At 42.0% G+C, this 22,408-nt stretch overlaps 1 protein-coding gene and 1 pseudogene across 1 annotated transcript; both read left to right on the top strand.

Moving 5' to 3' along the window:
- Nucleotides 1-3,827: 3,827 nt before the first annotated feature.
- Nucleotides 3,828-4,448, top strand: LOC146665606 (uncharacterized; annotated as a pseudogene).
- A 9,962-nt stretch (nt 4,449-14,410) lies between these two features.
- On the top strand, nt 14,411-17,610 carry LOC146665605 (uncharacterized). Its single transcript, XM_085411170.1, has 4 exons — nt 14,411-14,746; nt 15,444-15,498; nt 15,715-15,768; nt 16,246-17,610. The coding sequence occupies exons 1-4, from the start codon at nt 14,504-14,506 to the stop codon at nt 16,629-16,631; spliced, it is 738 nt and encodes a 245-aa protein (XP_085267296.1). The 5' UTR covers nt 14,411-14,503; the 3' UTR covers nt 16,632-17,610.
- Nucleotides 17,611-22,408: the final 4,798 nt, after the last annotated feature.

Here is a 22,408-nt window from a genome sequence, read left to right as displayed (position 1 = left end):
GATTATTAAATATTAGGTCTCTCTCCTCCAAGTCTCTGTTAGTACATGACTTAATAATTGATCAACAAATTGATATACTCTGCCTTACAGAAACCTGGTTTCAGCAGGATGATTATGTTAGTGTAAATGAATCAACACCCCCGAGTCATTCTAACTACCAGAAACCTCGAAGCGCAGGCCGAGGGGGCGGTGTGGCAGCAATTTTTCACGCCAGCCTATTAATTAATGAAAGACCAAGACAGACTTTTAATTCATTTGAAAGCCTGATGCTTAGCCTTGTCCACCCCAGCTGTAAAACTCAGAAACTAGTCTTACTTGTTATCATATATCGTCCACCTGGGCCTTACACAGAGTTTCTCTCTGATTTCTCAGACTTTTTATCTGATTTAGTGCTCAGCTCAGATAAAATAATTATTGTGCGTAATTTTAACATCCATGTAGATGCTAAAATGACAGCCTCAACATGGCATTTAATCTGTTATTAGTAGGGATGGGTACCGGTGTCCGGTGCCATCATCTGACATAAACGGTAGTAACCAGACCGAAAAGCAGCGCACATTTCGGTGCTTTATTTCGGTGCTTTTTTTTCCTGAGCTGTGATACACTTCTAGCCAATCATTTTACGTTTCCGAGGATAGTAGGCGGGGCCAGGTACGTACGTGCTGTTAGAGCAGAGCTACAGATTAAAAATGTCCAAGGCGAAGCGGTCAAAAGTCTGGCTGTACTTCACAGCAAAATATGCAAACTCCGCAGCCTGCAACAAGTGCTTTAAGCTGATACTGTCATACTGTCAAAGGAGGTAACACCAAGAATCCGATTAAACAGCTGGCGACGCATAGCGGTTTTTTTAAAAGCCGAGAAATGCGCCGTATTTGATAGCTTGCTGCGAGACCTCACACCGTGCACGTCGGGTGGGTTGCCAGTTATCGGACCCGGAGCAACATCCCCCAAAAACCTGAAGAATAGAGTCCTGGCCCCTAGCCCTGCCAGTGTAGCAGAAATGATGAGGATGATGATGGCAGCAGCAGCCATTCTTCTCTGCGTGAGTAGCTTCATGTTGTTCGTGTGTAATTTACGTTGAGTAGGCTAACCACGTTATTACATTAATGCATGTAAGGTGAACTAGCAAACATCATCATAGCTACATGCGGCTGTCTTCTTGTTTGATGGCAGATACTCCCTTCACCCTGGCCAAAAGGGCTAAAATGACCAAAGAAAAAGTGGGAAACAGTTAAACATGAGAGGTTTAGGACAAAGTTTGTGTTTTTTCCATTGTTTAAGCACTGCTTCCAGCCAAGAGTGATGCCATATATGCCACATAGCTGCAGAAAAGGCACACATTGTTATCTTTTTACAAAAAAAAACAGCTGAACATGAGAGGTTTTTGGACAAAGTTTGTGTTCTCCATTCTTTAAGCACCGGTTCGAGCACCGTTTAAGCACCGGCACCGTTTCAAAAGTACCGATTTGGCACCGGTATCGGATAAAACCTAAACGATACCCATCCCTAGTTATTAGACTCAATTGGCTTCACTCAAAATGTAAAGAACCCACCCACCACTTTAATCACACTCTAGATCTTGTTCTATCATATGGCATAGAAACTGAACATTTAACAGTGTTTCCTGAAAACCCTCTCCTGTCTGATCATTTCCTGATAACATTTACATTTACAATAATTGATTACACAGCAGTGGAGAGTAGACTTTATCACAGTAGATGTCTTTCTGAAAGCGCTGTAACTAAGTTTAAGAATATAATCCGCCCACTGTTATCATCTTCAATGACCTGTACCAACATAGAGCAGAGCAGCTATCTGAACGCTACCCCAACAGAGGTCGATTATCTTGTTAATAATTTTACCTCCTCACTACGTATGACTCTGGATACTGTAGCTCCTGTGAAAACTAAGGTCTCAAATCAGAAGTACCTGACTCTGTGGTATAATTCTCAAACACGTAGCCTAAAGCAGATAACTCGTAAACTGGAGAGGAAATGGCGTGTCACAAATTTAGAGGATCATCATTTACCCTGGAGAAATAGTTTGCTGCTTTATAAGAAAACCCTCCGGAAAGCCAGAACATCTTACTATTTGTCACTGATTGAAGAAAATAAGAACAACCCCAGGTTTGTCTTCAGGACTGTAGCCAGGCTGACAAAAAGTCAGAGCACTGTTGAGCCAACCATCCCTTTAACGTTAACTAGTAATGACTTCTTCTTCACAATGAACTTCTTCACAAATAAAATTTTTATCATTAGAGACAAAATTACCAGTAATCATCCAACAGATGTAATATTATCTACAGCTACTCTTAGTACCATTGATGTTAAGTTAGACTCTTTTTCTCCAATTGATCTTTCTAAGTTAACTTCAATAATTACTTCCTCCAAACCATCAACGTGTCTTTTAGATCCCATTCCTACAAAACTGCTCAAAGAAGTCCTCCCATTAATTAATTCTTCGATCTTAAATCTGATCAACCTATCTCTAATAATCGGCTATGTACCACAGGCCTTCAAGTTGGCTGTAGTTAAACCTCTACTCAAAAATCCATCTCTAGACCCAGCAGTCTTAGCTAATTATAGGCCAATCTCCAACCTTCCTTTCATATAAAAAAAATCCTTGAAAGAGTAGTTGTCAAACAGCTAACAGATCATCTGCAGAGGAATGGCTTATTTGTTTCAGTCAGGTTTCAGAGCTCATCACAGCACAGAAACAGCTTTAGTGAAGGTTACAAATGATCTTCTTATGGCCTCTGATAGTGGACTCATCTCTGTGCTTGTCCTGCTAGACCTCAGTGCAGTGTTCGATACTGTCGATCATAATATCCCATTAGCGCGATAGGAACATGCTGTAGGTATTACAGGTACTGCACTGCAGTGGTTTGTATCATATCTATCTAATAGGCTCCAATTTGTACATGTAACTGGAGAGTCCTCTTCACACACTGAGGTTAATTATGGAGTTCCACAGGGTTCAGTGCTAGAACCAATTCTGTTTACATTATACATGCTTCCCCTAGGCAGCATCATTAGAAGACAGAGCATACATTTTCACTGCTATGCAGATGACACACAGCTCTATCTATTCATGAAGCCACATAACACACCAATTAGTTAAACTGCAGGAATGTCTTAAAGACATAAAGACCTGGATGGCTGCTAACTTTCTGCTTCTTAATTCAGATAAAACTGAGGTTATTGTACTCGGCCCTGAAAATCTTGGTATCTAACCAGATTCTTACTCTGGATGGCATTACCTTGGCCTCCAGTAATGCTGTGAGGAACCTTGGAGTCATTTTTGACCAGGACGTGTCCTTCAACGCACATATTAAACAAATATGTAAGACTGCTTTCTTCCATTTGTGCAACATCTCTAAAGTTAGAAATATCCTGTCTCTTTAAAAGTAGAATGGGAGGGAGAGCCTTCAGTTTTCAGGCCCCTCTTCTGTGGAACCAGCTTCCAGTTTGGATTCGGGAGACAGACACTATCTCTAATTTTAAGATTAGGCTTAAAACTTTCCTTTGTGCTAAAGCATATAGTTAGGGCTGGACCAGGTGACTCTGAATCCTCCCTTAGTTATACTGCAATAGACATAGGCTGCCGGGGATTCCCATGATGCACTGAGTTTTTCCTTTCCAGTCACCTTTCTCACTCACTATGTGAGTTTTCTCTCTGGCTCTCAGCGAAGGCGGTCGCACTTTTCTCCTCTCCTCCTTTCCCCTATCTTCCCTGCTTAGCTGCTTATGTCCTTGTCTTGTCTCATGTTTTTTTTCACTTCCCTGGAACACTCTTTCACAGTCTGTGTCTAAAACCTAAAGAGAACTATGGATTTGATCAACTGGTCTCTGAATGCTATTGTCACCCTTTTCTCAACGAGAAGTCTGGGCTTGGGAGAGCCCGAGTGCCCTGGAGGGACTTTCCCTGCCGGGTACACGATGGACGGGTGGCAGAAATGGAGGATCGTGTGCCTGGCAGGACCGTCGGTCGAGGACGCTGCAGATATCTACCTATTCGGAACCATGGTAACAGGGTTCTTGCTGATCGGAGCTGGCTTGGCCCTTGCTTATCGGAGAATAAAAGCGGAACCGGCTGTTCAAACCCCCACAAAGCTGCCCGCTGAGATTGAATTGACGGGATGAGGTGCGGTTTTTCAGACAGGGCTCACAGACGGGAGCATGGTTGAGAGCTTGGAGGCGATTGCGGCTGCAGTGGATACTCAGAACAACATCTCTGAGCGGATATTGGGATACATCAGGGAAGAATCCGCTCAAAACAACACCTATGGGCGGAAGCTGGAATACATCACGGATCAGTTGGCTGCAGTCGTGAGGTCTCAGAATCTGTTCTGTGAGCAAAAGAGCGACTAGACCACGGAACTGAAGGTAAATAACATCATGAAGGAACTAGCAGCTATCGAACTAAAAAACAGCTCGAAATTCTCATGAGTTGTTGGAAAAGAAAATCGCCATCATAATGCGGCTACCCGTCCGGCGCCAGCTGTGGACTCAAGGCTGGAGCCGAACAAACAACTCCCTGATAACGACTGTGTTTAGACTGTTCCTTCCCATTCCATGCAAGGCCACCTGGGTTGGCTGGGGACTGTTTACTTAGCCTGGCAGGGCGAAGAACGCTGTCTCAGCTGAACTATCCGGTTGTTCAGTCTGACGTCACTAACCGTGTCTGGGTCTAAACTCCGCTGCAGGTCCACATATCAAACGATCACTATAGCATTACTGAGAGTTGAAAAACTGTCTAAAGTCTTTCATCTTTAATAAAATGATCAGCGTTCTGCTCTACCAGGTGTAAGAATTGAGTTTAACATCCAGGCATCCATGAAAACGGAATTTATGACATTTAACGGAGTTAGAAGTTATCAGGGAGTTAGCTCGCTAGCTTCTATCTAAATACAATATAGCATGTCCTGACTGCGGGGTTTTGGAAACAAATTAAAACGTACAGCTCTGCTATCACTTCCAGCATAAATGAAGACAGAAAACTAAACAGCAGTGACGTTTGTAGGGTTACTGAAGTTGGGCTAGCTGGTATATAATGATGTGCTAGGTGACCGCTAGCGACACAGCTATGTTAGCATAATATAAACAAGCTAACTTTTTTTCCACTCGATAAAAGTTACCGTGAGTGTTCTCGGTTGTCAGGAACAAATGTAATCGCATGGCAGGATGCTGTAAAAGGACCAAACTTCAGCCAGGAGAACAACTGAGATAATCCATCCACAATACGAGGTTAGTCATTCATATACTGCTGCATAGGCTGGGCTGTAGTTACATCCTAAGGTTTTAAAGACTGAGCTTAAATAAATGATTAGTGGTAATAAAAGCCGAGGGAGGTCAACAGGGATCACTGACTGTTTTAGGAGCTTTTTGAGATCAAATAGAAGAAAATACATAACATTAAACATGTTAACAACACAAAAGCCATATTAAACGCAGACTACTTTAGACCCGGAAGTAGGATTCGTCGCGTCATCACTGAACAACCGGATAGACACGCATACACATACACTCACACTCACACTGATAACCACACACTCATCCCCCCTCCCTTTCCAACGCCTTCGATGCTTGTTTCCTGCGAGGGAACACGGCGGGCCTGTGTGCTGCGCTGGAATGGTAGCGCTGTGCAGGGCGGCTGCTGTGTTCGCTTCGGATTACTCCTCACCCCCCACCCAACCCTGTGGCTTGTCATGTCTTCACAATGTTGTGCTGTGGACATTTATGTGCTTTTTGTGCAGAGCAGTTTTTTTTCTTTCCTGTTCTCATGCTGTCCTACTATGGAAGCATAGCATGAGTAGGGGTCTCTTTTTTCCTCTTGTACTTTCCCCATTGTAGTGTACTGTTAGAGTTTGTATTGTTGATTGTCATTTATGCTTAGAAACATTTACTCACATATGCTTAGAAGTATATAATCATTTGTAGATTGAAAGAATGTCTCATCCTAAGAGGTCTGTAACAACTCTGTGTAGCATGAAGAGAGGAGAGATCGTATCTTCCCTTTTTGATTTTTTTTTTTATTTTTTTTTTTTTTTTTTTGGCCTGTCCCGTTTGGCTCTTTTGCCATCAGAATTGTTGTCTAAAGGCAAAGAAAGATGCCCAACGGATTTACTTTACCAAACTGACCATCCCAGCCTTGCCGTAATGGTCCATTTGATTCACCTTTTATTGTTTATTTTATTTTCACTTACTGAATATGGGACAGACTTGACTGGGGGAAAGAAGGGGAGAAAGAAAGAGGGAAAGAGAAACAGCTGAGAAGAGGGACAGGGGAGAAGGGCAAAAGACAAAAACCAACAGAACGGGCAGAGAAAAAAAAATGCATATATCAATCACCTGGATCACCTGCTGAGAAAGAAAAAAGAAAGCAAGCAGAAGAGAACAAGAGTAATAGAATAAACAACATCACAATGATATATGGGAATATGACAGTAAATACTAAATGTTAAACATTATTGTGCAGCACATAAGATCAACAGAACACAGTGTGCTTTGAGGTAGGAGCCAAAAAGGGTGTAGTTTGTGGGTGTGATCACCCGTGTGTACACCTGTGAGCATGGACGCGCTTGTTTTTTGTTTTTTTAAAAGGTTCCTTCATGTAATAATCTGCTAGAGGGTGTGGGGGGGCCACAGCCCCGTCCTCCAGGGCGTGAAGCAGGTGTGGAGGAGATCAAAACTCCAGACATCCAGAGGCCCCCAGAACACAAGAGACCAAGGAAGACCAACAGAGGGGCAGCCGCGCCACTGTCCCAGAAAGAGCTGAGGAGAGTCCCAGATGAGGGCTCACTCAGCAGCCGCGGAGCAGAAGCCAGGGGGAGTTGCAGTGACGCGCCCGTGAGCTCCGCCGGCAGCCAGCTGCGCCTGAGTGACCGAGCCCCAGGCCGAGAGGCCGGGGGCACCCCACCTCCGAAGTGGCCCGAGCGAGCCCCAGGCTCCAGGCCCCGATAAGCGGCCGCCAAGGAGTGAGCCGGTGTGTACCTGGACGCCCATCCCCGGACACAAAGAACCACCAACGCACCGATGTCTGAGGGGGTCCGCCACCGGCAGGGGAAGTGGTGGTAGGGGGAGATAGGCCTCCAAACCTTGGAGGGCCTGAGATGTCCCCAGAGAGGTGGCGCCTGACACCCAACCTGACATATAGACACAGACATACAGGCACACACAGATACAAACATCCATTCCCACCCTCATGCTCTCATATGCACTTACTCATGGGGTGTATCTGGGATGATCAAGAAGAGGAGTACAGAAGTCTGGTGAGGAACTTTGTCGCATGGAGTCACACAAACCACCTGCAACTCAACACCTCAAAGACTAAGGAACTGGTTGTGGACTTCGGGAGGTCCAGAGAAGGTCCACTGCCAGTTCAGATAGAGGGGGAGGAGGTGGAGGTGGTCAACAAGTACAAGTACCTCGGGCTGTGGGTGGACAATAAACTGGACTGGTCATGCAACACAGAGCACCTGTATAAAAAAGCCCAAAGCCGACTGTACTTCCTCAGGAGGCTGAGGTCTTTTAACATCTGCAGGAAGCTCCTGAGGATGTTTTACCAGTCAGTGGTTGCTGGAGTACTTTTCTATGCTGTGGTGTGCTGGGGGAGCAGCACAGCAAAGAGGGACTCATCCAGGCTGGAGAAACTGATCAGGAGGGCTAGCTCTGTGGTCGGCATGAAGCTGGACACTCTGGTGACAGTGGCAGAGAAAAGGACATTAAAGAAACTGATGGACATTATGGACAATGCTGGGCATCCTCTGCACACGGCCATAAACAACCAGAAGAGTCTGTTCAGTGACAGGTTGCTTCTCCCCAAGACAAGAACTAACAGACTTAAAAACTCCTTTGTCCCACACGCCATCAAACTGTTTAACTCCTCTCTGGAGGGGAGAGGGAGGGGAAACAGGAGGACAAAGGAGGGGGGAACAACTAAGCTGTAGTGCCTCTGCACCTCACTGTACAATACCTTGTGCAATACTTTTTGTAAATAGTCAACAGTGCAATAGACTCAATACTTGAAATGTGCAATTCACTTGTATTTTTATTTTTTTATTCCTATTTATTCTATTTATCCCCTTTGTATATTTTATTTATATTTGTCTCTGTATTTATATATGTGTGTGTGTGTGTGTGTGTGTGTGTGTGTGTGTGTGTGTGTGTGTGTGTGTGTGTGTGTGTGTGTGTGTATATATATATATATATAACAGTTCTGTAACTGTAACTTTGGTCGTTGCTGTGCTTTTTTTGGAAGTCGAATTTCCCAGAGGAACCCACCCGAGGGATTAATAAAGTTCTATCTTATCTTATCTTATCTTATCTTACTCCACACTCAACCAACGTGGAGACAGACATAAAGAGACGTTGTACACACGATCACACTCCCCAAGCGTACTCTACAAACCGGGTCTAGGTGCCCCCGCCCCTGGAGGGGGGAACTGCACCCAGACCCAGGTGGTGTTTCCCTTTTCCCTGCGGTGGGGGGAGGCAGACCGCCCCGACTCCGCAGCAGCAGGAAGGCTCCACACTCCAGACCGCAGTCGGACGGCCAACTCCTCCTCCTAGTCCTAGCCCCCCTGCTCCAGCAGGTCGCAGAGAACGGGGGTGAGAGAAGACTCCGAACCTCCCTCCACCCGCTCATTGTAATGTTGATGCATGTGTGTTCTAAGGTGCATTTAAAACCCAGGAGGGCATGGAGCTACCTGCCAGAGAGCAGCAGGTAAGCGCATGGTCCCTCCTGCTAGCCCTCAATGTCTGCGTGTATTTAAAATTGAGAGGTGGGCAACGATGCCAGGGGTGGGGTGTACACCCTGATGGTACTTTGGACTCCGTGTATCGTGCCCACCCCCAAGATCCTATATGTATGTGTAATGAGAGTGTGAGTAATGTGAATGTCTAAGTTGTGGGATAAAATTGAGGCAGAGGCAGCCAGAAGGGGACAGGGGGGGGGGGGGGGGGGGGTAGCCTCCTCTGCACCCTGGTGACATACCCCTACTCCAAGGCCCTGCATGTGTGGGTGGTTGTGGTGGAGCGGGAAGAGGGAGGCAGCTGGAGATGGTGATTTGATTTATGGTGGAATTAACATAGCTATGTCTGTTCTAGTCTGAGTGCTCTTCTGTTTAGATGACCTGCTGGACTTCCTTACCGGGGGGGGGGGGGGGTCTAGTCTACCCTCTTCCTGACCAAGGATGTTTGCTTGTGTGCTTTTATGACCCTTTGATCAGCAGTACCTCTCTCACACACACACACACACACACACACACACACACACACACACACACACACACACGTCCACATACACACACACATATCCACATACACAGGTACTCTTTGTGTGTATGTAGATGTCATATGTTAATGAACCTATGCATATTCATGTAACCTCAATAAAAGGATAGTGTACGGGAGAACGGACGAGAGCAACCGGGTCAGGCGAGGGAACGGCGCCTCTTCGGTCTCTCCCGTGCACGAGTAACATGAAGAAGCTTGCCTACTTGTGTTTTGCTTGTGTGTAATTATATTGCCTTCAACGTTCCAGCGAATAGGTTTATACTCTAAAACCTAACATGTACATTTCAATGTTTTTTTCTCTAATGCTACCAATCTCCGACCTGTATCCCCATGTAATGTTTGTGCTATATGTGTACGGTCGGGGGGGGGGGGGTCCCATTTCACTGCAGGGCAACCTGCATGTGACGAATAAAGCTTTGATTGATTGATTGATTGATTGATTGATTGATTGATTGATTGTTAATAGACCTCTCTGCATTGAATCATATCTGTTATTAACCTCTGTCTCTCTTCCACAGCATGTCTTTTATCCTGTCTTCCTTCTCTCACCCCAACCGGTCACAGCAGATGGCCGCCCCTCCCTGAGCCTGGTTCTGCCGGAGGTTTCTTCCTGTTAAAAGGGAGTTTTTCCTTCCCACTGTCGCCAAAGTGCTTGCTCATAGGGGGTCATGTGATTGTTGGGTTTTTCTCTGTACCTATGAAGTGCCTTGAGGCGACTTTTGTTGTGATTTGGCGCTATATAAATAAAATTGAATTGAATTGAATCCTTTCACAATAATACTGAACATTTTTTCTTAATCTTGTCCACATTTGAAGTTTCAAATTATGTCACCTGTAAGGTGAATCTTGATATATGACAGGCATATCACGACAGATGCTGCAACACAAGGTCTCATCTCTCCCAAACAGCCAAGACTAATAAATAAAAAAATATATAAAATATTAAACATATATATGTGTGTGTGTGTGTGTGTGTGTGTGTGTGTGTGTGTGTGTGTGTGTACAATATACAGTGGGGCAAAAAAGTATTTAGTCAGCCACCGATTGTGCAAGTTCCCCCACCTAAAATGATGACAGAGGTCAGTAATTTGCACCAGAGGTACACTTCAACTGTGAGAGACAGAATGTGAAAAAAAAATCCATGAATCCACATGGTAGGATTTGTAAAGAATTTATTCGTAAATCAGGGTGGAAAATAAGTATTTGGTCAATAACAAAAATACAACTCAGTACTTTGTAACATAACCTTTGTTGGCAATAACAGAGGTCAAACGTTTACTATAGGTCTTTACCAGGTTTGCACACACAGTAGCTGGTATTTTGGCCCATTCCTCCATGCAGATCTTCTCGAGAGCAGTGATGTTTTGGGGCTGTCGCCGAGCAACATGGACTTCCAACTCCCGCCACAGATTTTCTATGGGGTTGAGGTCTGGAGACTGGCTAGGCCACTCCAGGACTTTCAAATGCTTCTTACGGAGCCACTCCTTTGTTGCCCGGGCGGTGTGTTTTGGATCATTGTCATGTTGGAAGACCCAGCCTCGTTTCATCTTCAAAGTTCTCACTGATGGAAGGAGGTTTTGGCTCAAAATCTCACGATACATGGCCCCATTCATTCTGTCCTTAACACGGATCAGTCGTCCTGTCCCCTTGGCAGAAAAACAGCCCCATAGCATGATGTTTCCACCCCCATGCTTCACAGTAGGTATGGTGTTCTTGGGATGCAACTCAGTATTCTTCGTCCTCCAAACACGACAAGTTGAGTTTATACCAAAAAGTTCTACTTTGGTTTCATCTGACCACATGACATTCTCCCAATCCTCTGCTGTATCATCCATGTGCTCTCTGGCAAACTTCAGACGGGCCTGGACATGCACTGGCTTCAGCAGCGGAACACGTCTGGCACTGCGGGATTTGATTCCCTGCTGTTGTAGTGTGTTACTGATGGTGACCTTTGTTACTTTGGTCCCAGCTCTCTGCAGGTCATTCACCAGGTCCCCCCGTGTGGTTCTGGGATCTTTGCTCACCGTTCTCATGGTCATTTTGACCCCACGGGATGAGCTCTTGCGTGGAGCCCCAGATCGAGGGAGATTATCAGTGGTCTTGTATGTCTTCCATTTTCTGATGATTGCTCCCACAGTTGATTTTTTCACACCAAGCTGCTTGCCTATTGTAGATTCACTCTTCCCAGTCTGGTGCAGGTCTACAATACTTTTCCTGGTGTCCTTCGAAAGCTCTTTGGTCTTGGCCATGGCGGAGTTTGGAGTCTGACTGTTTGAGGCTGTGGACAGGTGTCTTTTATACAGATGATGAGTTCAAACAGGTGCCATTCATACAGGTAACGAGTGGGGGACAGAAAAGCTTCTTACAGAAGACGTTACAGGTCTGTGAGAGCCAGAGATTTTCCTTGTTTGAGGTGACCAAATACTTATTTTCCACCCTAATTTACAAATAAATTCTTTACAAATCCTACCATGTGAATTCATGGATTTTTTTTTCACATTCTGTCTCTCACAGTTGAAGTGTACCTCTGGTGCAAATTACTGACCTCTGTCATCATTTTAAGTGGGGGAACTTGCACAATCGGTGGCTGACTAAATACTTTTTTGCCCCACTGTATATGACTAATAATTTCCCAAACTAACCCAGATTAGGTCCATAGAAAAACCTAATTTGAGCATTTTAACAGTCAGTTAATAGTAACACCTAACAAAAAAGACAAGTTCACATATTTACTCAAAGACATGCTCGTTTTAGAGAGTTTCTTAAAACAGAGGTAGCTTAGTCTCACAGCTGCACCACTAAACCATTAGATATTGTTTTGTGGTGAAAAAAAAACGCTTAAACTACCCAGGAGTCCCTGTACCATAGATATATTTAGTCTCTTAACACCTACCAGGCCATAAGCACATCTAGGGTTAGGCTTCTGTTAGTCATATATTAACTCAAGCATTACAATTACAACAGTTACAACAAGCAGCAAAAGTCCCTTAGAGGTGCATAATAACTGAACACAAACACTACCCTCACAGTTTTTAAAACAAATAAATCCTAAAGAATTTTGGGGTGTGGCAGAACACAGTGTTTTCCAGGAGAGGCAGCTTCCTTCAGGCAATACCTGGGTAAATGTGTCATTACTCTGACTTCTAGATCAAACCACGCATGGGTGGAATGCAAAAGTACAGTTCATATGATTGCCGTGGCATACATATATAATATATATAACTAATCAACTGACCTATTGGTGGTTTGATCTTTAGGCAGGTATGCACCAACCTGCATATGAGATGTCTGAGATAATGACTTAGGAGGACTCATAGATAACTTTTGAATCAAACTGAAACCATTTTTAGCAAAGATGGTAAGGAGCCCTTTAGACCCCTGTTAGACATCTATTCAACAGGAAGCTTCTCAGTGGATGATCACAATGAATTCAAGTCTTATAGCCTGAAATAGCCTGAAAAGACAGCAAGAGAGCATTTGAAACGGATCCATATTATGACTGGCTTTTGTTTCATCATCTTTGTTTTTTTTTCTCAGTTTGCTTTTTCATTTTTCATTCTGTAAAGACATTTTCAGCTTGCTGTTCCAAAAATTTTATAAACAGCAGTGGACACTAACTAAATCCTAACCCTATGAGGGTCACTAATGACAAAGCCGATGTTGAGAGCTTTGAAAAAGGCATTTTTTGCATTTCTGAAATAGTGTGGTCAGTGGACTGGTAGTTACAACACGTTTCTAAATAATCACTCAAAGTGCTTTGTACTAACAGCCTCATTCACCAAACAACACACATATCAATGCAATGCTTTTTATTTAATGCCTGAGCACTTTGCATAACACACACACACAAACATATCTGGGAACCCAGGGCTCAGTATCTTAGGACATTCATGCTGACTGACTCATCACCCTTCCAATTAATAAATAACCTACTCTACCTCCTGAGCCTTCCTCCACACTTGTTATGTGAACCAAAGTGAAACTAATTTTAGCATAGATAGTTATGAATCATTTGGACGTGTAATCAGGTTGTATTCAGTCTTTGCAGTAGCCTTAAAAAGCAGCTTATCAATTTTCAACCAAATGCGGATTTAACTGCATGACAGCAGCTCATGGGCAAGACATGTAGGTTATTGTTTTCTTAGTCACACACTATGTTAATGTTATCTTACAAATGAATTCACTGGTATTAAACATTTTCTGATGAAACATTTCTAACTGGGCATTTCACTTTGGTTAAAAAAAAAACTGCATAAAAAGGAGTGGATGCTATTGAAACCCAAACTCTACCCAGAACCAGTTAGGTTTGAATTTTTCTTTTTTTTTAAAGTAAGGCAAAGGTCTGTGTGTGCAATTTCAAAATGGGGTGATCTAGACTTTGACATTTGAAATGTAAGCCTTTTTAATCTTGATGTCTCTGTGTTATTTATCTGTCTGATAACATAGAATAAAGTCTTTGCAAAACCCTGAAAAAACAACTTATCATTTGTGACTTTTAACCACTTGTTGGGTTTATGGTTAGTTTTTTCATAGACTAGAAGGCATTACCTTTTCCATTAAATCATATAGATTTATTTTGGCATCATTTTCATGTTTCAATTAGGCAAACAAGTATACACAAAGGAGCAACCCTACCCTGTACTGTAGATGAGATAAAACAAACAAACAAACAAACATCTGTTTTAGATGTGATGCAATAAACTTTCACTTTTTAATCCGGTTTAATCTCTTTAAGATCTGACAGTTATGTATCATTTAGACGTCTGTTAAACCACAGATGAACAGAAAACTTGAGTAGGTAAAGGACTGGAATGAATTCAAGCCTTAAAAAAAGCCATTGGCAGACTTTTTTCTTTTACGAGTGCATGTCTAGGTAAACAGAGACTCTTCTTTAGCACCACAGCCTGAGTCATAACTGTGAAAAAAAAATCTTTTGACTTGTTGGAATCAGATGAGGAAACAAGCTGAATGTAAAGAGCAACACATGACACATTATAACCGGACTCTAGTCTAGTGAACGTGGGTCAGTGTGGGAAGTGGTGTATGCTCCTCCTCACTCTCTCTCCTCTCCCTTCCTGTCTGCACGAAGGGACAGATGAGGTAATTCCAGTTTTTTTGGTGTAGGCGTTTAGCTGCTATAAGAGTGTGTGCATGTATCAGTCAGAAGCAGCTTTATTCCTAGACCAGTCTCTCTTGTTGAAGACATTATGGGACAGAAAGTGATGGGACCCACCGGACCTGCTGGGGCTGCCTGTGGGGATGCTTTGATAAATGTGAGCTCAGACGAATCTGTGCTGATCCTCATCAATCACTGCCGGGACATGAAGAGGCAGGAGGCGAGGCTCCGGCTAATCACTCTGCTCCTTCTGCTCGGCTGTACTGCACTGTTTGTTTACAGCACGTGTGCTAATTTAGGGCAGCATGGAAAATCTGGATCCAGCAGAGACGGGGTGAGTTGTTTTTTCCTTGGAGACTTTAGTCTGTCTGAAGCAGTGATGCGACAGACTTACCTTAGCAGGAATGTTGACTGCAATTCTATCAAACCTTTTTGCATTGCACTTAAATCATAAACGCATTTCGGACAGATTACGCTGTCTAACTTGTCTGATAAAGTCGACTCATACAGACATTGATAGATGTGCCCAGCTTGTGGTATTGTGTTTTGTGGTGCTATATTATTGATTGCCGTGTGTGCGCACTTCATGACAGATTTTATTTTAATAGTAAGGAAACTGTACTGGCTGGTATCACTGAAAACACGAGAGCTGATTGTTTTGATTTGCGCCCGATCCCTCTGAGCAACATTCCTGTGATTCTTGTGCTCCCTGCATTTGAGTTTCTAGTATTTCAGCTTCTTAGCAGACAGTTACGCAGGTTTTGCTCCAACAACAGTGTGTTGCTGATTTTTATTACTGTTTTTAACTGTAGTGTTAAACACATATCCGCCAGTTAAAGTTATTTTTACAAGCACAAGCATGCTGTGGGCTCTTTTTCTTACAGGTTAACATAGTTTAATGAATTTTGTGTTGCTGGACATAAGTTTTCAAATTTTTGCGTGAATACAAATTTTTAAAAACAGACCATCAATGACTGCAAAGCTCTACACGACTCAAGGTTTTATTAAAGTTAATTCTCCTTTATTCCCAGAGTGCAGAAGACCAAACTCCAGCCTACTCAAAGCAAGAGAGAGGGTGCCCGGAAGGTATGTCATGTCTTTTAATCTATTTTTAATTATATGTGTTGTTACTGGGAATACATGTATTTCAAGCTGCTCTGTTCTCCAGTCTTTTTGGCTAATCTCCCATACTGTACCTGAAAGAACACACTCACGCTTGTGTTTGCTTTATGCAAACACTTTCTCCAAGATATTATAACAAGGGAAAACAACTCATTTCAGTTTCTCTCTTCTTCTGTCTAGTTCCACATGCAGAAACTGTTCAAAGGCAAGCGGAAACACAGAAAATTCATCTCCGTAAGTGTCTCATGTTAGTTTACACCATCTATGTTGTGCTTTCCATGTGTTTATATGTAACTGTGTGAGGTATTAAAGAGCTCTCAGAGGGATATGAACAAATCCTTAATTGCATACAGTTATAGATTATAGAATTATAGCTATAGATTGAGGGGGACAATCCAGCTGTGCATAAATACTTGAAAATCTGCAGCATGAAAAGCTGGAATGTACTTAAAGGTTAGACGAGCCTCCGGGCTCAGAGGCAGCTAAAACAAATAGAAACACAATAGAAAAGGTTGTGCTGTTTCATCAGAATCAGAATCTTTATTGTCATTGTGCTTTAAGAACAACGAAAATTGTATGCAAACCCTTTTAGCGCAAGCGAAAAGAGCACCCTTTTAAGAGAAACAAAAAGAATACATATACAATAAGTTAAAAAAGGATCTCAGGATGTGAGTGATTCAGTGACTCACAGGCTGATATCCTCTCTTGCAGAGTCTACCGGCAAGGCTAATGGATCTTACATCACGTGGGCTCCTATACTGGGAAAAATGAACTACAACAAAGAGAAGAATGCCATTGTGATTCCCACGACTGGTATCTACTTCATCTACCTGAGGTTTACTTTAAGCTGTAATGATGATGTGAAAGGTTCCGAATTCCAGAAATTCCATATACAGCTGCACCGTTGGAGTGAAGCATACGGTAAAGTCACTACAGAACTGGATGCCTGGGAGAGTGTCAAGTGTCAGACAAAAGACTACCAGACCTTGTTTGTGGGGCAGCTTTTTGACCGGTTAGATGGAGAATTTTTGAGCGTGAAAGTCATAGATGGCTACAACCTGATCAAGACATCCTTTTTTGGTGCTTTTCTCCAATAATTATTGTACGTGATCATGGTCTCATTCTTAATGCATTTACTTTTTAAGTTAATATAACTTGGTGTTCTATAGGGTTAGGGTTGTGTTTGGTTTGGTTTTAGCCACATGCTAAATAGGCTAATTTCCAGAAACAAGACAAATTTGCCTTTCAGATGTATTATCATATATTCAATGAGGCCCCGTAATTTGAAGGGCATGTTAATTGCATCCTAACCTTAGATGGGTCACTGGTAACCTGGTGAATGTTAAGGTTAAAATTTAAACAGTTGTATGCTTTATATTTTTAATCCTGGAACTTAAAGTGCCCTTATGCAAGCCCCTCAGTTCCTCCTGAACCATCCAGTTTGGGGTTTCAGTCTTTCGTTGTGGTTCAAGAGGCAGGTGCTCCACATAAGGGTAATTTCAGTTCATCAGCTTTAAAGACTGAGCATACAAAATGTGTGTGTGTGGTTCTTGTTTTTGAATTTGCACTGAAAAATGGTTTAAAATATTTAAAGAGAATTAATTTCTATTACATTAAATAGATGCAGACATATACCAATATTTTTGAGATATTTAATGAAACCATACCCTCTGCTGTTAAAATTGAAGACCATTATTTATTTTCAGATTACCCACTCATTTATCAATCGTACATGTTTATCCTGTTCCAGTTTGTTATCCCAGTTTGTTATCCCAGAGCTATCTTAGCATGAGATGCTACTGTTGTTTAGTTATTTTGTTAGCCTAGCACCAGCCTTTCAAATAAACCTCTTAGATTTTTCGTACATGCCTAATAACTTTTGTAAGTCTTTATGTGTGTGTGTGTGTGTGTGTGTGTGTGTGTGTGTGTGTGTGTGTGTTCAAAAGCCAAACAGAAATGTGTTAATGTTTAAAGAAACCACCACACCAGATATGAACAGACAGGTTTTTGTATTGCTTGTACTCAGGGACGCTTTGGGGAAAAAATGAAACTCTACTAATAAAAGCACAAAACTTACTGATGCTTGTCTCTTGCTTCTTATTTTATTCATATTTTATTGTTAGTCTCATGGTGGTGATTTTCACACTGCATTCGTTTGGATTAAATGACTTTAACCAGATATTTGTTGATTAAAACCTCTTGATTAAAATTGAAACTTTTTTCCACATGACTGTTTGTGCTTTCTACAAGTATTACAGATCACAGCAGGAAATATATCAAATCTGATGCTGAATATCTGGATGCTTCTGGCAGGCTACACTACAAAGATTTTTTCTTATTATTACTGTTATTAGTAGACTGCCTGTATTAATCCTTGTGTCAGATTTGTGAATTTATTCACTGACTTTCATCTGCTTATGTAACAGTAAACTTGATGAAACTTGGAAGTGGGAGGAGGGGAAAGGGAATTGGAGAAAGCAGGAATAACAACATGTGTAATGCAAAGAGGTTAGTCACCTCAGCTTAAGAGCTAAAAATACATATTGAGTCAATAAATATAATGAACAGTGTGGGAGCTGACGACATGAAATGTTTTTCATGGCGAGCCTTTGAATCGTGAGATAATGACACGATTCACTCACATGAAGCTACACTTCAAGCTGAGGAAATTCCTCTGTGTGAGTAATTCGTTTATCCACACCCTCTTGCATCACAACGTTTCTGCAGTAGCGTGGAGGGTTTTGAACTTTACAGTGATAACTGACGGCAGCAATGATGCAGCTCTATTTCTTATTAGTAACTTTCCTGTCTGACCTGAGGAACAACAGAGTAAAAGCTTTAAAAGGCAACACTACCTTAACCTGGTCTTTTATAGAAACGCACATCCAACAACAAGAACAGATACAGCTTAGAGGGATTATCAATGTTATTTCTTTATAAAAAAAAAAATCCGCCAGATAAAAGGTTGGAATTAATTCAAAGTATTTTCCTGAAGGAAAGTGGATAAGGCCATCTTCAGGCTGCAAGAAAAGGCAGAGACCATCAGATTTTTGAACATCCTGAAAAGAAAAAAAATGCATGTATGATCACTGGATCCTTTCAGTTCTATTCAAATTAATCTACAAAGTGCCACTTCAAGGAGCTTTACACTGACAGTAATACAGAGGGAAGCTCAACAAGCACTTTGCAACATTGGGATGGAAAAACTCACTTTAACAGGAATAAAACTTGCAGAACCACGCTCAGGGAGTGGTAGCTATCAGTCGTGACTATTGTAAAAGCACTTCACTCTCAGGAGGCAGAGCCTTCAGGTTTCAATCACTATGTGATTATACATTTAATCATTAGATATTATTGTAGGTTCTTTACCTTACAATAGTAGTGGCCTCAAGGTGCGTTATATTATGATTTGATGCTAAATAAATCAATCTGAATTGAATTGAGTTGAAACGGTAAAGTAGTTTTAAACTATGTTTTCAAAAAGTGCTCCAGGCTGAGTCATGTCCTGTTCCAACAGCTTGAGTAGCTGTGGCATTCTTACAGCTTCCTCTTTTTACTTTTTACTGAAAGTAGGGTTTGGCAATCATGCTCAGTCCATGTTCTATCAGAGGAAACGTATAACCACAACCTGCTGTCCAAGACACCACATGTATTACTGTTATTAATTTCTGGATGGAGACAAGACGCAGTTCAGCAGATTTTGTGTTTGTGTCAGGATGATTTGCATAAATACTTTCCCCCTTTTTTTTTTGGTTTAGTGAGCCATTGGTATGAAGGCACTGTCTGGAAGATCAGGGGTGTTTTGGTCCATATGCGAGGTAATATGGCATAGAGCCACATGAGTGTACAGAATTTACCACAGAACCTTCCTATTTTGCGGTCACACGTGTTAATTATAGGGTTCCAAAAAAAAAAGGATTGTCACCAGCATGGGCATCTGGTCAGCCAGTGTTTCAGGTTTATTTGACTTTTAGATCAAAATTACTTTAAATGAATAACGGAAAGACACCCATGGACTGTGAAACCCTCAAAAGGGACAAATTAGGGTTAGACTTTGAATCTAATCAGTATCTAATTTTCCATAATCAGTCATTTTTTTGCTAGGTTATTTAAACAGTAAGGATACTTCAGTCATAAATATACATAGATAAGCATGTAATTACATCTTCAACAACAATGTTCATAAACTGTCAAGGGACATTAAAATTTGTGCCTTCAGACTGAAGATATGATGGATTATCCCTATATTTTATTGTTGGAGAAGGGATCCCCTTCTCCAACAATGGGCAGAAATGGGCAGAAATCTGTGCCATCAGAAACTGAATATGAATAAGTTACATTTGAATTTGAATTGCTCGGATTGAATATGAATTGTAACTTGAATAAATGCTTTTAAAAACTGAATATGAATCATCCTAATTTGAAATTCAATTCATTGGTTTGAAAATGATCATCACTACATTGAAATTGAATTTTATATTTTGAAAATGAATCCATTTGCTTTGAAACCATATTTTATCCTTTAAAAATTTAGCTCTCGAATAATTTCAGATTCACTTCTCACCATTCAGTTTCAGTTCCAAAATTCAGTTTTTTGGGACTTACATCCGGTTCCGGTTCAAGAGTAATCGAGCTCAGATTAATAGAACTACGTTTTACTAGCGGACCGAAAGTGTTACTGACGGGAATCTACAGCATCTTGAGCTGAATAACACATTCTTATAATTTCACCCTCAGATGAGCCAAGCATACGACTGTCAGGGAAGGTGATGTAGGTACAGAGCATGTGAGAGTGGTTAAGTTAATGTCTCTTGTCTAGATGAAGGCTCAAGAGGGATCAATGGCAAGGTGTAGAGATTCAGTATCTTCGGTGGACACTCCATTTCTGGCACAAAACACCTGTAAAAGATGGTCGATTTAGGAGGTGACCCGACAACTTCAGTCTGTCAAACATAGCAATGGAGTAGTGTGTTTAAAAAAAACGAATTAAGCATGCACTCAGTACCCTAAGAATTATTATGGTAGTTAAACACAGTGACAGTCACATATCATATCACTTCAAACAGAGGTGATCCAGTAATGCTGCACTAATGAATTACACTAACTATTCACTTTAGCTAAAGTTATTAAGTTAGCTAAAGAGTTGGGATGCTGTGTAAGACATAAATAAAGCTAAAACAAAGGTTTGGACACTGTTTTGCATGTTTCCCTTCTGTAGGGGTCTCTGCAAGCATACAGGGCTCTGAGAGGGTCCAAGATGACAGCTTTGGAATTCTACTAGAAACAGTCGATCATATTTGTTTATCAAAGCTGAATTCAGGGCAAACTACGCTAAATTAGCGTTTTGAGCTAACAGCTACAATAAGCATAAAAGTTACTGTACGGCTATCATTTGTTAACATGGCGCTTGTTCTTATACATGTAATACATTTATTACCAACCTGAGAGTTTATCCGCTGCTCATTCGACATGACGAATGACTTCTGAAGTCTTAATTCAGCTCAAGACACCGTAGATTCCCGTCAGCAACACGTTCGGCCCGCTAGTAAAACGTAGTTCTACTAATCTGCGCTCGATTACTCTTGAACCGGAACCGGATGTAAGTCCCAAAAAATTTAATTTTGGAACTGAAATTGAATTGTACAGGGTGTGCCATTTATATGGATACACCGTAATAACATGGGAATGGTTGGTGATATTAAAGTCCTGTTTGTGGCACATTAGTATATGTGAGGGGGCAAACTCCTCAAGATGGGTGATGACCATGGTGGCCATGGTGGCCATCTTGGATACAACTTTTGTTTTTTCAATAGGAAGAGGGCCATGTGACACATCAAACTTATTGGTAATGTCACAAGAAAAACAATGGTGTGCTTGGTTTCAATGTAACTTTATTCTTTCATGAGTTATTTACAAGTTTCTCTTTGTTCACAGCCATTGACATGTCGAAGAGGTTAACACGTGAGGAGTGGATCGAAATTGTGTTGATATCTGGTGAACGCAGTAACCAGGTCATTGCAACACCCTACGAGACCACCCATCTCCCATGCTACAGTTAGCAAACTGCTTGCTAAGTTTCGTGAAACTGGTTCAGTGTTGGATTTGCCAAAATGTGAACGCATGAAAACTGTCATTAATGAAGAAACATCAGTGGCTGTCCTAGCTTCATTCAGCAAGAGCCCAAAGCGTAGCACTTGCCGCATGTCATTGGAGAGTGGCATTAGTCGAACATCCCTTCAGCGGATATTAACAAATGGCACCCTTACAAACTCCAGCTACTGCAGCATCTCAACGAGGGTGACCCAGATCGGCGCACAGTTTTTTGAAGAATGGGCAAAACAAAAATTGGAACAGGACCCTCAGTTCACGCATAAGATTTTGTTCAGTGATGAGGCAAACTTTTATGTGAATGGTGAAGTTAACAAACAAAACCACCGCTATTGGTCTGACACTAACCCACATTGGATGGGTCCCTCCAAGACTGTTGGAACAACAAAAGTGATGGTTTGGTGTGGTATATGGGGTACAACGATAGTGGGTCCATTCTTCATCAATGGAAACATCAAGGCCACTGGATATTTGAAATTGCTACATGATGATGTGTTTCCCTCTTTATGCACTGAAGCTGGCACGTTCCCTGAGTTCTTCCAGCAAGATGGTGCACCACCACATTATGGGCGCCAGGTCCAAGCATTCCTAAATGAACAGTTTCCTGGAAAGTGGATTGGTCGTCGTGGGCCAGTTGAATGGTCCCCAAGGTCTCCCGATCTGACCCCCCTGGGCTTTTAACTTTGGGGTCATCTGAAGGCAATTGTCTATGGTGTGAAGAAACGAGATGTGCAGCACCTGAAACTACGGATACTGGATGCCTGTG

Source organism: Rhamphochromis longiceps, linkage group LG7 (assembly GCF_057381845.1).
Source record: "Rhamphochromis longiceps isolate RC_006_pf linkage group LG7, R_longiceps_female_GT1.1, whole genome shotgun sequence".
Classification (NCBI taxonomy): domain Eukaryota; kingdom Metazoa; phylum Chordata; class Actinopteri; order Cichliformes; family Cichlidae; genus Rhamphochromis; species Rhamphochromis longiceps.
The sequence above is the reverse complement of the archived record's forward strand: the minus strand, read 5'-3'. Positions and strand labels throughout refer to the sequence as shown.

What these genes read in the sequence shown, in the direction of transcription:
- LOC146665605 (XM_085411170.1), top strand. Translation starts at nt 14,504, where the DNA reads ATGGGACAGAAAGTGATGGGACCCACCGGACCTGCTGGGGCTGCCTGT. An exon ending in AGAGAGAGGGTGCCCGGAAG is followed by an intron (nt 15,499 to 15,714) that starts GTATGTCATGTC and finishes TCTTCTGTCTAG; the next exon opens with TTCCACATGCAGAAACTGTT. An exon ending in AACACAGAAAATTCATCTCC is followed by an intron (nt 15,769 to 16,245) that starts GTAAGTGTCTCA and finishes CCTCTCTTGCAG; the next exon opens with AGTCTACCGGCAAGGCTAAT.